The sequence below is a fragment of the Phanerochaete carnosa genome (genome assembly GCF_000300595.1).
Source record: "Phanerochaete carnosa HHB-10118-sp unplaced genomic scaffold PHACAscaffold_4, whole genome shotgun sequence".
NCBI lineage: Eukaryota > Fungi > Basidiomycota > Agaricomycetes > Polyporales > Phanerochaetaceae > Phanerochaete > Phanerochaete carnosa.
Window position 1 is genome coordinate 546,924 of NW_006767631.1, and position 16,330 is coordinate 563,253.

Here is a 16,330-nt window from a genome sequence, read left to right on the forward strand (position 1 = left end):
CTACCCTTTTTAGAGTCCAGACTCTACGAAAGGAATAACACTAAAAACATTTATACGATCTCCTGGAGGTAGACTAGAGGGCCGTTTCGAACGCTTGTCGAGGGTCTTACAGTCGCATGATAAGCTGCTTCACACCAGCCATCCACAAACCAATATCATCTGTCATAGAACCAGTCCTGAGGAGGTCGATGTGGATCGCAAGTGCGGACTCGCGATCTCGAGCTTCCATAGCTGTGAAAGTACGTGTGAGCAAGGGCAGAGGGAAATGAGACGGTAACGGGACATACCGCGTGTTAGCTCTAAGAGCTGATCGCAGACCGGTTTCGACAGCGTCTCGCAATTGAGAGCGTCGAACAGCGGGTTAATGCGACGTTCGAGGTCATCAGCGAGACGCTTTTGCTGGGGCTTGGAGGCTCATAATTAACTTCAACTTGCACACCGACCGTGATAAAACTTACTGGAGTCGTTTGCTTGACGATCTCGAGCTGTTGGGAGATGATGTTGAAGATCGGCCTCAGGTGATCTGGGATGTGGCTCCTGTCGCCGGGAGCTGTTGGCACTATCAGCTCAACGTCTTAAAGTGCTTGGACAAATGAACACATACGATATCTCGGCTGCGGTGGGCCCGGCTTCGCCTTCGGCGGCGCGGAAGGGGCGAGTTGTCCGGACCCAGGAGGAGGCGCCATCGAGGGAGCACCAGCAGGTGGCATACCGAGCCTCGCGGCGCCACCAGGAGGCGGAGGCGCGAACGAACCCTGTTGCGGCGGTGGCGCAAAGCCTCCCTGCGGGGGCGGCGGAGCATACCCGCCTTGCTGAGGGGGCGGAGGCGCATACACACCTGGCTGCTGCGGTGGCGGCGTTCCGCGTGTGAACGCGGGTGAAGGCGTGCCACGCATCGGCGGCGGCCCAGGTGGAAGATGTGTTGGAGCTGCAGGGGGCGTCTGGTGAGACACGTGGCCGCGAGGCGGAGGCATGGTGAATTGCCCCTGCGATGACGGGCCTCGACTGAGCCCAAGGCCCTGCGATGGCGACATCATGTGCGGCGCCGGGGGAGCCGTGCCCTGTGGGGGTCCCTGCGACGGAGCACCATGTGGAGGGTATGGTCCAGGTGCTTGTTGAGGAGGGGGAGGCATACGCTGGCCTTGTGGTGGCGGCGGCGGTCTCTGCTGCACGCTGCCTGGGCGTGGCGGAGGCGGCAATGCTGTCGGTGGCTGTCCATGTGTTGGGGTGGGGGGCATAATGCCCGGCGATGGCGCATTAGGGAAGGGGGACATGATTGCCGAAGGCTTACTGGCGTTTGTATTCGCGTTCGCAGGCGTACGGCGCGCGGTAACGTGAGCAGGCACGTCGTTCCATCCACCGTTGTCGCGCTTGACGACAGGACCCTTCGGCGGAGGGGCTAAAGGAGCTGATGGAGTGCTACGGCGGGGTGGGGGAGGCATAGCAGGCTGCTGATTGGGCACGGCCGGTTGGCCATATGGTCCGGACGGGTATCCGGACGGTGCTGGTGGCTGGTGACCTGACTGGCCCGGCGCGACAGGTCGCGCGCCATATTGAGTAGCAGGAGAAGCATACGCAGGAGCTCCACCATAGGGGCCGTACGTCGAGGGTGCCTGCATGGGAGCGAACGACTGGGACACGAAAGTCTGCTGGACCTGAGCCGGCGCACCATAGGATGAACCAAATCCGTACACGGATGTGCTAGAGGAGATGGGCGCTGCCTTGATAGGAACGGTTGAAGGGTTGGGAATGGTAGAGCTACTCGGAGCCGCACTAGAACCAGCGGCAATCTGAAGTCGTCTACGTCCTTCAGTGAAGTCGAGATGACTACCAGGAGAGCCGTGGTAACCAGAAGGAGTTAACTTGAGGAATGACAGGGCCCCTTTGACGAGACCTTGCGCAGCCAAGAGATCAGCGTATTCAAAGTAGCGGTCGTAGAGAGCAGCGAGCTTATACGTTTTCGCCTCTTCCTCTTCGGGGCTGGCATGCTGAGAAAGATCTGTGTCTTCATATTTGATGGCCCTGCGGAACACGGTGACCTTCTCGATGAAGGTCTGTAGCGCGAATGCGTGTGCGGTATATCGCGATCCATGGAGGCTTTCCTTCTCTTCAAGAGAATACGCTTCCTCTTCAGCCAACTCTTCGATCCAGATGTTGACAAGTCTCTCCAGCCTACCAGCAGCCAAGTATGTCAAGGTAGCGTTCTTGCGGAACTCGAGTGCGCGTTCTACAGCGTCAGGCGCAGTAGACGTTTTGGCAAGACTCGCCTGGAATTCGAGGCGCTGACCCAGCTGTTCGGCCAGGTTCGCGAATTCGTCCTGGCTGGCGAAGGTACATAACACTACGAAGATTTCCTGCCACTCTTGTAAGTCGGCATTCTGAACGATGTCTTCGAGGTCGTCAGTGACGATAGACTGGAATAGACGCAGGTAGGGAAGCTCGGCGGTTCGACGCTCAAAGTAGGCCTTTTGCGTTCGTTGGAGGAGTTCAGGTCCGCCCCTGACTGCAAGAAGAATCGCATCCGCAAAACGCTCGCATGATAAGCAGAGCGACACAGCAGACTCAAAGTCGCCGAGAACAAGCGCCTTGGTTACTAGACGGTCGGTCTCAGACTCATCGGTCGGGTAGATCCTGAAGGTGTTGTTCTTCAAGGTATCAGAAGCTACTGACGACGGGCGAGAGCCGATAGTGGCAGCGACAGACGAGTCGAGTGGGTAGTTATGATGAGGAATATCGACATGCGGCTCGTCCGACCGCGAGGTGCCGATGCTGCCGAAAAAGTCTGCAGCAGCATCCGTTTGAGGCGTGCCCGCAATTTCATCACCAAACAAGCTAGGGGCGGTCGTGGTAGACTCGCCGTCGGCATGGTGGGTGGCATCTGATGCTGCGCCGGTGCTCACTTCCGACGGGGTCGTCTCCGCAGCCAGTGCGTTAGGGTCGCTCTCTTCAGCTTCGTCAGCCTCCTCCGGGGTAGGTTCACGCTCGGGTTCTGCAAAGGAGACAACAGGTTCGCGAGGGCCAAAGTCGGTTTCCGTCACGTCCTCCTCAGCAGGCGCCGCTTCACTTGCCGTAGACGCCTTCAACTTCTCGACAGCCTCAGCCACACGGGCTTTGATTTCTTCCTTTGAGAAGCCCAAGAGGGTTATCAGTTCGTCCCGAGAGTTGGCCTTGAAGAGGCTAAACAGTGCCTTCCATCCCGCAGAGATCTCGTGAGGCTCCTGCGCGCTCTTCTCAGCGGCAAGAGCGTCGAGCCCGTCGCTCTCGATCGCAGACCGGAGCTTCTCGACGCGCTGAACGACGGCTGGTTCAGTGGAGACTTTTCTGATGTGCACGACCCCGCTTTGATGCCTGCCGGAGGCACCAGGCAGATTCGAAACGCTGACGAGCTTGCCACTGTAGCCGAAAGAAGCAGAAGTTGGGCGACGGAGCCACTTCGGCGGCTGCTTGAGGGAAAGCGTGGCTTGATTTGCTCGCGAGAACCCCGCAGAGTCAAAGATGTCTGTCGCGTCTGTCGCAATCGGCGCAGAAGGCTCGGTGTGCTCATTTGTGGACTGGGTTGAGTGAATCCCGATGGTGCCATCGAAGAAGGCGGTGGCGAAAAAGTCGGGGTTGCGCGGACACCAGTCGACCTGGAAGGCCCAGTTGTCTGCAGAGGGGAGCTCGCCGATTATTTCTGATGTCTGAGGATTCCAGCACAAAGCGCGATTGTCCTTGCCACATGAAAGTAATAAATCGGGGTCTTGCTTGCACCATGAGAGCGAAAGGACGCCTTTCTCATGTCCAGTCAAGATCTAGGGCGGAGTGCATTAGATATCGCGTGATGTCGCGCAATACTCTGAACCGTACCTTCTCTGGAGCACGCGCATTACGAAGATCCCAGACCATGATCACGGGTGACGTGTCATCTTCCGAGGACGTGACGAGACGCGTCGCCTAATCACGCATGTAAGCAAGTGTTCAGGTAGCTATATTAGCCAACGCACGTTGTCTGGGTGCCAAGCAACATCGCTCATTCCGCGTCTGCCTCCGACAGCAAGACCTGCTCCGAAGCCTTGCACACCTGCTTGGGTACCCGCACCACCTCCATAAGCTAGGGCGGCAACCTCTCTCTTACCCCGCAGATCCCAAACCACGGTGTATCCCGTGCTGCTGGAGGCCGCGAGCGCATATTGAACATGGTGGTTCCAGGCTAGTGACGTGATCTCATCGAGCTTTGTACTACGCGTCCCTGGAGAGTAGGGTTTACTAGGGTCTTTCAAGTCCCAGATGTAGATCTACAAGACAGTTAATAATTTGGCGAAGCATTCTACTACGTAACGGACCTCTCCATTGACTGCACCTGACCCGACGAGGTTGGTCTGGATGGGATTGAAGTCAAGCCCGCGCACTGGGCCTGTATGCGCCTTGTTGCGGAGCACGAGCGATTCTGAAACACTAGAATACGTGTAAGATAGACTTAGCAATAAATCGCAAAGGACATACTCCGCTTGCGCGAGAATCTTAGAAGGATCCCAGATGTCCAGCTCTCCGTTCTCCATGCCCGCCACGATGACACCGCGGTCGCGCCCACCATCGGTATAGCCCCAAGCGAGGCGATTGAATCTTGAGCTCGTCGTCACGTGCGCTTTAGCACCGGGCTGACCTTCACCTCCAAGCTCGTACTCGTTCTTGTCCAGAAAGTCGGGCTCCCATATTTCGAGCTGGCCGTTGTTACTAAACGACTCGTCTAGCGCTCCAGCCACGGTTCCCGTCGCCAGAAGCGGTAGCGACGGAGACGGCAACCATGCAAAGGTCGACGTCCTGCGTATCTCCTTCAGTTTCATAGTGGAAGGGCGTTGTTAAGTGCTGTGGTCGTCCCGCAGACACGTATGACGAGGTAGTGCCAGACAAACGCCCGTACGTGTAGCGTGAATTTTTCACACGGTTACAGATCGGAGCCAGAATATGCCACATTACTTACCTTGATAAGCTATTTTTATGATCCCAATCATAGTGTCTAAACGCTTGTTCTTCCTCGACCGCCACGACCTTGAGCTTACCATAGCTGATAACCTTGGACAGTTGCCGCTTTTCAACATTGGGGTTACAAGAAAGCTAGGTGAAGCCTTGTTATCACTACCAGTCTTTCGAGCGATCTTTGACGCTAAGCACTGTCCACTGCAGGTCATCAGTGCCGTGTTGGTGATATTGAGTAGAATGCAAGCCCTTCGACATGAGATTCTTCCACCCAGCGGTGTAGAGTATGCTGCGTGTCTGAAGCTGACTCCCGCTACTGTAGCGAATAGCGATCCTTCGACGAGTCAGGCGACAGGCAAGGTCCTCTTCAACGTCGTGGTAGCCCGGTCCAACTTCTTGCGCGTATTCGAGGTGCGAGAGGAAGCACCGCCAATCTCCACTATAAAAGACGAAGAGCGCGAGAGACGTGCTAGCGTCCGCAGAGGCACAGAGGCGGTCGAGGGAGAAGTGGAAATGGATGCATCTGGCGAAGGTTTCGTGAACATGGGTTCGGTCAAGGTGAATTACGAGCACATCCGTTGCAAAAATTTGCAATACTGTGTCATTGCCCTACGTCTGAAAAATAATATTTTATTTGCCCTCTTCTACTGTGAGAGTGAGATCTTCGCAAGGACAAGTGCTAATACTCCGTTATCTCAGCCTACTGGCCAGAATGGCACAGCCAACCCGCCGACCGTCAAACGCTTCTATTTCGTTCGCGAACATCGTCTCCATGGCACTGTTACTGGTATGGAGAGCATCCGTATAGTCAGTTCCCAAGAAGACGGATTAGATCGCTTGCTTGTATCTTTCAAGGACGCAAAAGTAAGCTATGCCCACCTACTTCCTGCTGTATTTTTGACTTTAGATTCTTCCAGATTGCTCTCCTAGAATGGTCCGATGCCGTCAACGATCTCTTGACAGTCTCGATACATACATACGAACGGGCACCTCAGATGGTACGCTACGCCCTCTTTTTTGTCTCGCTTTGCTTACGCAACCCACACACAGATGGCCCTCGAGGCGCCGCTCTTTCACTCGCAACTCCGCACAGACCCATTGTCACGCTGCGCGGCATTGATGTTGCCAAAAGACTCGTTAGCCATCCTGCCGTTCTACCAGTCCCAAGCCGACCTGGACATTATGGAGCAAGATACTCAGACGAGGTATGTCATCTTCCAACTGCAATCATTGCCTTTCATCCAACGAGCTGCAGAGACATTCCTTACTCACCGAGTTTCGTTCTCGACATGACCACGGATGTTGATGAACGGATCAAGCATGTTATCGACCTGGTATTCCTGCCCGGATTCAATAGCCCAACGATTGCAGTGCTATTCCAGAACACGCAGACTTGGACTAGGTATGTCTTTCCTCCAGCGTGCATGTTAGCCTTATACTCACGTATATCATCTAGTCGGCTCCGAGAGTACAAGGACACTGTGGGCTTAATTATTTTCACTTTGGATCTCGTCACTCGCAACTGTCCAGTACTCACCGCTGTCGACAATTTGCCCTATGACTGCCTCTACCTCGTTCCGTGCTCGGCCCAACTCGGTGGCGTCGTGATCGTGTCTGCAAACGCCCTGATATATGTAGCCCAGACATCGAGGCGGGTTATTTTACCAGTCAATGGCTGGCAGGCGCGCGTCTCCGACCACCCGCTTCCTCAGTTGACCGAAGAGGAGAAAAGCCGGAACCTGAAGCTAGAGGGCTCATATGCGGTATTCGTGGACGACAACAAGTTGTTCGTGCTACTGAGCGACGGAACAGTGTATCCGATGGAGGTGCATGCCGACGGGCGCACAGTGTCGCGGCTCACCATGGGCTCGGCTCTGGCCCAGACAACCATTCCTGCGATAGTCCGGCGCGTAACGGACGAAAACCTGTTCATTGGCAGCACGGCCGGGCCCTCGGTGTTGCTGAAGACTTCACATGTGGAAGAAGATGTTAAAGAGGAAGATGTTGAGATGGACACCGCGCCCGCAGCTGTTGTTGACGAAGCAAACGAGATGGATCTGGACGACGATGACGGTGAGCTTTGTCACTGGGTTCACTTCGGTATGACCAAACTGATCGGACCTAGACCTCTACGGTCCGAGCTCGATGCTACCAGATGAGCCGTCGAAGGGCGCGGCGAATGGTACTGGTGTGTCAGCAAAGAAGCGCACAGTAGTTCACTTGTCGTTATGTGATAGCATCCCCGCGTACGGACCTGTTTCCGACATGACCTTCTCCTTGACGCGAGTAGGGGTGCGTGTGTATGCGATTCGTGTTCCTGACCTGCGTTCATATGTCATTATTAGGATCGTCCTGTCGCGGAGCTTGTCGCAGCCACAGGTTCAGGCGGCCTGGGTGGCTTCACATTGTTCCAGGTAGGCCTTGGAGTGTCTCAATCCCGCAACAGGCCTCACGCTGAGTATTCCCACAATAGCGAGATCTGCCGTCGCGCGTGAAGCGCAAATTACATGCCGTCGGCGGTGGTCGTGGAATGTGGTCGCTCGCAGTGCGACAGGCCGTCAGAGTGAATGGCTCGACGTATGAGAGGCCGTCAAACCCGCATCACGGTGGAAATGATGCTGTCATCATCAGCACGGACGCCAACCCGTCGCCGGGTTTGTCGAGGGTAGGCCCAAGACCCGTCGATCATGTACTCCAGCTTGCTTACTCTGGACGACGCAGATCGCGTCTCGCTCCTCAAAAAGCGATATCCAGATTACCACGAGAATACCCGGCACAACGGTCGGAGCTGCTTCCTTTTTCCAAGGGACAGCGATTCTACATGTGATGTCGAATGCCATTCGAGTTCTTGAGCCCGGTATGTCTGAATACTGCTCGAGCGGAAACGTCACTTAACGAGCTCTAGACGGCACCGAGCGCCAAATCATCAAGGACCTCGATGGCAGCGTCCCTCGTCCGAAGATCAGATACTGTAGCATGTGCGACCCCTTTATCATGGTCATCCGTGAGGACGATTCGCTTGGTTTGTTCATCGGCGAGCCCGAACGTGGGAAGATCCGGCGCAAGGATATGTCGCCTATGGGTGAAAAGGTAAAGTCATTGGAGCTTTTCGTGCCGTTCCCACGCCTAACAGACATGTCAGACTTCGAAATACATTGCTGGGTGCTTCTTCATGGACACGACGGGGATCTTCCAGTCCCGGGTTAACGCAGCAGCGGCAGCAGCAGACAAGAATGTGACGTCAACGTTGCAGACGGTGATGAATGCGGGCACGAGGACACAGTGGTTGCTGCTTGTGCGGCCTCAGGGCGTCCTTGAGGTGCGTTATTCCGCCAAAACAGCCCGGCATATCTTTAACTTTAAGCGGTACAGGTATGGTCACTGCCGAAGCTGGCGCTAGTCTTTTCTACGTCGCATGTCTCGGCGCTAGAGAGCGTGCTTGTAGACTCTGGAGATTCGCCGGCGTTGTCGTTGCCGCAGGACCCTCCACGCAAACCTCAAGATCTTGACGTTGAGCAGATCGCGATTGCGCCTCTGGGCGAGTCGTCTTCGAAGCTGTACCTCCTTGTAGGTCGTTGACACGCCCAAGGGGGTTGTATCCTTATTAATTTGCATCTGCCAGGTCTTCCTTCGATGTGGACTCTTTGCAGTCTACGAAGCTCTGCCGGCTCCAGCATCTACTGATCCTCCTCCACCCACACGCACATCCACTCTGTGCGTCAAATTTGTGAAGGTCGTCACCCGAGCATTCGACATTCAGCAGTCGGAAGAAGTCGAGAAGTCGGTTCTTGCGGAGCAGAAGCGCATCTCACGGCAGCTCATACCCTTCGTCACTTCTCCCACCCCAGGACGGGCCTTCTCTGGAGTCTTCCTTACTGGCGATCGGCCCTGCTGGATTCTCTCGACGGACAAGGGCGGTGTCAAAATCATGCCTTCAGGCCACCAGGTGGTCCACGCCTTCACTGCATGTTCGCTGTGGGAGTCCAAGGGCGACTTCTTGCTGTACTCGGACGAGGTGCATCGTCTCTCCCGGTCTTCTCCATTACCCGATCTGATCGAGATTCTGCAGGGTCCGAGCCTGATCGAGTGGGTTCCTGAGATACAGTTCGAGGGACACCTGCCCTCGAGGTCTATACCGAGGCCTCGACCGTATTCACATGTCGTCTTCGAACCCACCACGACACTTCTAGTGGCGGCATCTTCCCTGCAGTCTACCTTCACATCATATGACGAAGACCGGAATGTGGTCTGGGAGCCTGATGGTGAGTCGAATGATTGGTCATCCGGACGACGGTCTGATGGAAAGCCAGAGCCGAACATGTCCCTCCCTGTCTGCGAGACCTCGGCCCTCGAGCTCATATCTCCGGATACGTGGACCACCATGGACGGGTACGTGACCTGACTGTCTGAGCGAGCTTTCCTGATACTGACCACCTGTTCAGGTATGAATTTGCTCAAAATGAATTCGTGACTTGTATGGAATGCATTACGCTTGAAACACTGAGTACAGAGACCGGGACCAAGGACTTCGTCGCTGTCAGTACGACTATCAACCGCGGAGAAGATCTCGCTGTTAAGGGCGCTGTAAGTATCGGGAAGTTTCTCCTGCTCTGTCTGTCTAATGGGATGCAGGTCTACATCTTTGAAGTTGTCGAGGTCGTCCCTGATCCAGCGATGGGCCAGAAACGGTGGTACCGTCTCAAATTGCACTGTCGTGATGAGGCCAAAGGTCCTGTGACGGCACTCTGCGGCATGGATAATTACCTGGTATCATCTATGGGACAAAAGGTACGGTATAGCTGATTAACAAGTGACCTTTTTACTTACTTTACCGTGCAGATTTTCGTCCGAGCCTTGGATTTAGACGAACGACTAGTCGGAGTTGCTTTTCTGGATGTCAGCGTCTATGTTACCTCGCTACGAGCGGTGAAAAATCTGCTGGTGATTGGAGATGCTCTGAAGGGTGTCTGGCTTGTCGCGTTCCAGGTAAATCCCCACACAAATGCTGATTCAATTCCTTTCTCATCGTTGTTTTTCTCTGCAGGAGGATCCGTACAAGCTAGTTGTCCTTGCCAAGGACTACTACCCGATCCCGGTGGCTTGCGCAGATCTGTTCTTCGCAGACGGAAAGGCATCACTCATCTCGTGTGATGAAGAGGGTGTGCTCAGGCTCAGCGAATATGATCCTCATGGTAAGCAAGCCCGCCGGCGATGTCCATAAAGGTATCCTTACGATTCCGGAAATAGATCCCGAGTCGAGACATGGCCAACGCCTCCTGTGTCGCACGGAATTTCATGGCCAGACAGAGTATCGCACTTCACATCTCATCGCGCGTCGTGGCAAAGGCTTGGACGCGGAAATACCGCAAGCGAAGTTAATTTGCGGTGAGCCCGCTCCATTTGTCGTGTCTCGCTTAGAGCTTTTCCTGAAATATCGCGCCAGGTCACACCGATGGATCGTTGACATCCCTCACCTACGTTGACGACGCGGTCTCGAAACGGCTCCACCTGCTGCAGGGGCAGCTGGCCCGGAACGTGCAGCATGTTGCGGGGCTTAACCCCAAGGCATTCCGGTACGCCCCTGTTTGTACCACAAGCGGCGTGTTTCCTGATGGGCTCGTGCAACAGTGTTGTTCGCAACGACCGAGTTGCGAGGCCGCTCACTAAGGGTATCCTTGATGGGAATCTCTTGGCCGCATTTGAAGATCTGCCTGTTCCGCGTCAGGTTGAGGTAACCCGCCAGATAGCTACAGAGAGGACAACAGTCCTCAAAGACTGGCTGGACCTAGGTGGCGCATGGTGACGATCTGCTGGGTTTTCTGCCTTGATATCCCGTTGCTTTTCCGTACGTACTTGTGATTACATACGCTTTACCTCTTCCGACACTGGTATGATCGAATCAGGACTGTTTATTCTTACCGCCATGAGTGCCTCGAGGAGTTCGTCGTGTGCTTTGGGACGGAGGTGGACGCCACAAACCCGATAGTAAGCGCTTGATGCGCACGGCTTAAGCATCACAACCGCCACCCCTACTTCACCAGCACCGGTGGTGGACTGCGTCACGACGCCACGGGTGTAGTGCCTGAAGAATTTTCCGAGTTACAAAGGAGCAGGTTCGGGAGGAGGACTATACATAACGCTGAAGCATTAAACTACTCCTGATCGTTCAGCAGGACACGACCGAGGGTATGAGACGGGCCATTGTTATTCTTCTATTGAGTGTCCATATTGCTCCCGTTGACTTAAGTCTGAACGGCGCGCATGGCCAGCCAGCGGAATACAGCATAGGCACATCACTTTTCGCTCTCATAGATGCGATCGGTTCGACGCTCACCCAACCGATACCAGGAGTCACTATGCTGCTTCCTGGGTAATCCACTTCGTGGCTATACCTCCACGTCTGGCAATGTCTCCAGCGTGTCCGGATCTCTCATTAGTGCCTTCAGAGGTATTGCTTGCAGCAGGACCATGTTTGATATCTTGCAGGTGTGCGGCTTGGATGGAAATTCGTTCTCCATTTTCGAAGATCTGCCTTTTCCCTGGCCCGTCGGGTAGCTATGAACTGGGCAACGGTGACCATACCAAACGCCTGAGCGTCGCTCAGAACCAATCTGCAAAATTTCTCAGTGCTAAGGAAATTCGTGTGGCTTTCATCATCTACTCACGGTTGTATACGTTAACTCTCCTGGCATCGGTTTAAATTTTTTGTGAGTATGGTTTTTATCAGCCTGCCTTTTAATGTGTGATGAGATCAGATTGATGGCGCGGGTTGAAAGCCTCGTTCCAGTCCTGCAGCCAGCCACACCTTCGACCAGTCCGGCGCGTCGTGTCAAACATACGTTCTCCGCAAGTCGAACAAGTCTCAGGGCCACGGCGTGTGCAAGGTGCAGACCAGCGCACGTCCCAGAACAGCAGCCCGTATCTCGGAACCGTTTCATTTCAGCGGGGCGGGCGCACCGGAGAATACACTGGATGAAGACTTGCTCACATCCGTCGATCGTCCCAGGCCAAGTTTGTGACAGTCTAGGTGCGACGCTTTCGCCCGCGGTGACTTCATTTCCTCACGCTTTTCATCAAAGTCCGGGCCTCTACGTCAGCAAAGGGCAGCTGCTAGCTAACCGTGGGTCCCGATGTCTCCCAACGTGCTCTGCGGTCTGCCAGTCACGACCACGCACAATTCAGCCGATGGCGCTTGGCTGTGACTTCTCCGGCACTTCTTGGTTGATGGCCAACTCGTGCCAGTGGCATGCCGTACAAACCGCGTTGCCCCATGCGCGAGTATAAGTGGCTCTGACTGCCCCGCTGCATCGCACACCGCTTGTCACCGGTAGTGACATTGCACCCACTATGCTGTCGTCTCTCCTTTCCTCCGACCCCAAGAACTCTAGTCGCAATGGTCGCAACAACTCTAAGGTCAGCATCCAAGATACCCCCGACCCTCGACGTCGTGTGTTCTGACCCTTTTCCAGTACGTCTTGGAGGTTCCCCGCGGGTTTTCGGTACATGTCTTCAAGACTCCGTCACCACCAGCGTATGCGCAGTCTGGCGCAGTCAAGGCCGAACATAGCCCCAGTAGAACACCCTCAAGCACGGGACGGAAGCAACCAGGCTATCCTAGCCCCTCTCGCCCAGACCCGAGTCGAAAGCCATCCTTTGGCCGCGCGAACGACTACTTCGGGGAGCAGAATGAGGAGTACGACCGTGGTCTCGAACTCACTCGTACGAAGTCGCAAAAGCCCTACAGCATATACCCGGGAGCCATCCCCGATACCTATGTTTATGAACGCTCGATCTCATCGATGTCCGACAGCCCGTCGTCATCGTCCAGTTCTGACACCGAGTCGCTCGATACCCCGATAGAGGCGGCCTCGATCCGCGCAAGATGCAGCGTAGAAACCCTCGAGGCGACGCTCTACGACACGCAAAACAGCCAGGTCAGCACTGGCTCAACGACCCCGTATGGGACGACTTCTTACATTACTGGCCCGCCTACTGGACGCCAGTTAGTCGTGCCCCCCACCACCACTTCTCCTGTTCGATATTCCCCTGCAGATGATGACGACAGCACAGTCGTGTCCGACAACCAGCAAGTAACAAGGCTGCCGCCTCCACGGCTGACCATTTACCCGCCAGGCGTGTCCGGTTCGACCCCTCCGCTCGTGGTGCCTCCCCCAGTCCGACGGAACTCGGACGAGCGGTCGTCATCGCGGGCACCAGCCCCCGCGCTCACGCGTCGCGACTCGGCACAGCCAGCCCCGCGCACGACGTCTCCGCCTGGCATCGACTCTGCCATTCAGATGCCGCCTGGCCTGCAGCACGTGACCGCTCCGCCGCAGCCCGCAAGCAGCACGTCGCGCCGGCCCTCGACAACCTCGCCGCCGGTGACGCCGCCAGCCGGTGTGCCAGGCAGTACACAGCGGTTGCCGGCGGGGGAGCGGCCGTCGCTGTCGCGTAGTCGCTCGACGAGCCCCGCGGAGGCGGCGCCCGCAAAAAGCGTGCGGTGGCACGAGGATCTCATTTGCCCCTCGCCTGTGCTTCCTGGCCAGCGGCGGAAGGGCTGGTTCAACCGCAGAGGGTGAGTACTCCTGGCTCCGCGTCCTCTATGCGCGATACTGACGAGGTTTCATCTTCCACCAGTGACCAGCTGTGGACGAACGATGGCAGGTACAAATCTCCGGATCAGGGGCAGGAGTACCCTCCCGATCTCTCAGTACGTGCTGTGCGCCCCGTTGCCCCGTGCGATTACTGACGATGTGCTGTGCAGTGCTACCCCGAGCCTAGCTGTGGCTGGATGAATGAAGAAGGCACCCGCATCGACATGCAGCACCGTCTCGTACCAAAGCCGCCACTGCGTTCCGCACTCAAGCGTTCCAAGAACTCATCTGGCTCTGTCGAGCAGGTCACCATAAGTTGATTATCTATACCATATCTTTATTATTTTTATCTGCTTGCACTCGCTACCATTCTCAAGCGAGTTCCAGCGACAAGCCGTGTATCAGTACCGGAACGTAATGTATACCTAAGCTATGATGCACCAGGCAGGCCCCACTACCATATGTACCATATATTTGCTGCATACACTGTACTACTACCACATATATGTATCATTGAATTCAACACGTCGTATCTGGCAATGATAAGCGCGACCAGTGGCAGGACGAGCTTGGTGGGTAACTTATCCTTGCTCTGTCCCGTCACCGGCGGCCTGCTTCCTCGACCGACTATGCAAAAATTTCGAGAGTGCTAGTGTAGCATGTCGTAGAGGCTGTGTCTACTTATGGTCTATGCACGTGTACGGATCATCGAGCCTTTGTCAGACGGCATTTAAGGTGAGTCTGAGCATTAAAAGCTCATGGACCACGTCTCACTGCGCATCTCTCTCATCCGCCTGGAAAGCAGAACCAGATAATTCTAGTGTGCACTCTTTCATTCATTCTGGGATTATCTATGGGGAGAACACGGTCGCTGCCTCCCTTAGATTTAGGGCGATAGTAACCATTCAACAACAAGACAGCTTGAGCTCCTACGTGTTAGGCTGAACATATATATCCATAATTTCCCTTATTCAGCAATGCTCAGAGCCTTATGAGTCCACCACGCCCATCGGTATACAAGATGTTCATGCAACCACGTCAGTTGGCCCCGCCCTCTTCCTCGCGGAATTGCACACCGCGATCCCACAGCGCTCGCGATGGAAGCTGACCACACGAGGGCTGGTGGGACTCCCCATCGCAGCGCTTCGTCTTTTACCTCTTCCCATTCTGACGCTTCCCAACGTAGGACTACCAGCGGCGCGCTGACCACCGCCATCCGTGCCCCACAGGGCGCTGGCTGAACCGCCGAGTCGAGGTGACGCCGCTATGATTGGAGGCGGCACTGGCAGGGCTTTTGTGCTGACGACCGTGGTTTCTACTGTCGTGGCGCACTCTCCTGTGGTTGTGGTGCGCTGTCCTGGCTCGGCTTCGTTACCGCCAGGCGTGCTATCATGAAACGACGCCGACGCCTCGTCCTGGTCGTAGTCGACGGTGCGCCCCTGACCTCCCAGCTCTTCGCCTCGGACCGTCTCCTGATCGTCGTCATCTATCCCCGCGTCATATGAGCTGAAAGCGCTGCTCAACGGCTCCGTGTCTTGGCCACCGGAGTCGAAGTACCTCTCCAAGTGAGTCGAACGCCGTTCTTTCCTCGGACCGCGCACGGTATAGAACGGTGCAGGAATCGCATTTCGCGTCTTCAATCCTCCGCGCCAGCTGCGTCCGAGCGTCGCGCACTGCCTCACAGACGCTATCCTCTGTTCCTGAGTCTGATCCATGGGCTCCGCGATGCTCCGTATGGCTGACGACAGCTTTTCATCCAAGTTATCGTTGTCCAGCCAGTCGTCTTCCTCGTCCCTGAACTGCGTGCGATTCGCTTCGCGGTCGAGGATTTTGGCAAAGCGGGGGCCAGGCTGCATCAGCGGGCGCGGGCCGTCCAGCAGTGCCACGGGGATGGATGGTCGCGTGCGTGCCAAGGCGGGCATGGTGAATCCACCGGAGCTGCGGCTGCGACTCGAGCTGCGCGACCGCCGGAGGGATGGCGTACACAAGGCGGGAAGACCCTTCTTCTGTCGTCCGGCAGAGATGATCTGCAGCGCTTTCTTCCGTTTCTACAGTAAGCCGCCCTCCCTTAGCACCACGCTCACAGCGCCTTCAAGCAGCCAGAAAACAAGATATCACTCACCCATTCCCGGAGAATCCCCTGTGCCGCGTGCGAAGCCCAACTCATCCCATCGAGATCCTCGAACTCGGCATGTACGCACACGAACGTCGCCTGCAGAAGCGCGTGCTCCTCCGCGGACATGCCCAGGTGTGCAGCGTCCTCAAGCTCCTGCTGCCGCTCGAGCTCGCGCACCTTGGCCTTGCGCAGCTTGAATTTGGCGCTCTCTTCTGGTGGCGACATTCCCGGTCGGACTCGATGTGCACAGAATGTACGTAAAGCACGTAGGAGATGGAGGCGAGGGGAGACAGGTTGAAAGAGAAACGAGTGTGAGGTGCACTTCGGTCAACGAAGGCTGAAGGAATAAGGACGCCGCCTGGGCGAAGAAGAAAGTAAGAGGACAAGAGACAGAGTGGGGCTGAGGACTGTACGAACGGAGGACGGGGCGGGCGTCCTTTACTTGAGGCTGACTAGTTAGCCGCAGAGGTTGGCATGATATTGGTATTGGGGCTGACTACGCTTTATCTTGAACCGGTATCGAGATGCAGACTGGTCAATGTGAACTTTACCCTGAGTCGCGTTTCGCTGTCTGAGGCGGCCTATCACCTCGAAAGTCAAACTGTGAGGTCCCGCGAGGCCTATGTCTGTTGTAGGGTCTGCTGTCAGCCATAGCTGAGACTTG

General features: G+C 55.8%; 4 protein-coding genes across 4 annotated transcripts; 2 read left to right on the top strand and 2 right to left on the bottom strand.

The window, feature by feature from the left end:
- Positions 1 to 106: 106 nt before the first annotated feature.
- On the bottom strand, positions 107 to 4,835 carry PHACADRAFT_207621 (uncharacterized protein; the record flags this gene model as incomplete). Its single annotated transcript, XM_007394156.1, has 8 exons — positions 4,483 to 4,835; positions 4,323 to 4,434; positions 3,984 to 4,274; positions 3,847 to 3,933; positions 605 to 3,791; positions 459 to 550; positions 288 to 405; positions 107 to 231 (listed from the first exon to the last, which is right to left on the bottom strand). The coding sequence occupies exons 1-8, from the start codon at positions 4,821 to 4,823 to the stop codon at positions 107 to 109; spliced, it is 4,353 nt and encodes a 1,450-aa protein (XP_007394218.1). The 5' UTR covers positions 4,824 to 4,835.
- A 361-nt stretch (positions 4,836 to 5,196) lies between these two features.
- Positions 5,197 to 10,759, top strand: PHACADRAFT_93103 (uncharacterized protein; the record flags this gene model as incomplete). The annotated part of the gene is made up of 23 exons (XM_007394157.1): positions 5,197 to 5,514; positions 5,668 to 5,820; positions 5,874 to 5,954; positions 6,007 to 6,161; positions 6,206 to 6,358; positions 6,413 to 7,056; positions 7,154 to 7,248; positions 7,302 to 7,370; positions 7,430 to 7,621; positions 7,678 to 7,813; positions 7,862 to 8,046; positions 8,099 to 8,275; positions 8,329 to 8,523; positions 8,579 to 8,971; positions 9,026 to 9,218; positions 9,267 to 9,345; positions 9,399 to 9,540; positions 9,589 to 9,744; positions 9,796 to 9,942; positions 10,001 to 10,148; positions 10,204 to 10,341; positions 10,400 to 10,529; positions 10,585 to 10,759. 23 exons carry the CDS (start codon positions 5,197 to 5,199, stop codon positions 10,757 to 10,759), a joined length of 4,254 nt encoding a protein of 1,417 aa, XP_007394219.1.
- Positions 10,760 to 12,012: 1,253 nt separating this feature from the next.
- On the top strand, positions 12,013 to 13,552 carry PHACADRAFT_253446 (uncharacterized protein). Its single transcript, XM_007394158.1, has 3 exons — positions 12,013 to 12,506; positions 12,530 to 13,153; positions 13,174 to 13,552. The coding sequence occupies exons 1-3, from the start codon at positions 12,460 to 12,462 to the stop codon at positions 13,409 to 13,411; spliced, it is 909 nt and encodes a 302-aa protein (XP_007394220.1). The 5' UTR covers positions 12,013 to 12,459; the 3' UTR covers positions 13,412 to 13,552.
- A 981-nt stretch (positions 13,553 to 14,533) lies between these two features.
- Positions 14,534 to 16,229, bottom strand: PHACADRAFT_253447 (uncharacterized protein). Its single transcript, XM_007394159.1, has one exon. It carries the CDS (start codon positions 15,470 to 15,472, stop codon positions 14,576 to 14,578), a length of 897 nt encoding a protein of 298 aa, XP_007394221.1. The 5' UTR covers positions 15,473 to 16,229; the 3' UTR covers positions 14,534 to 14,575.
- Positions 16,230 to 16,330: the final 101 nt, after the last annotated feature.

Excerpts from the sequence above, each read along its gene's own strand:
- PHACADRAFT_253447 (XM_007394159.1), bottom strand. The coding sequence starts at position 15,472 with ATGCCCGCCTTGGCACGCACGCGACCATCCATCCCCGTGGCACTGCTG.
- PHACADRAFT_253446 (XM_007394158.1), top strand. The coding sequence starts at position 12,460 with ATGTCTTCAAGACTCCGTCACCACCAGCGTATGCGCAGTCTGGCGCA.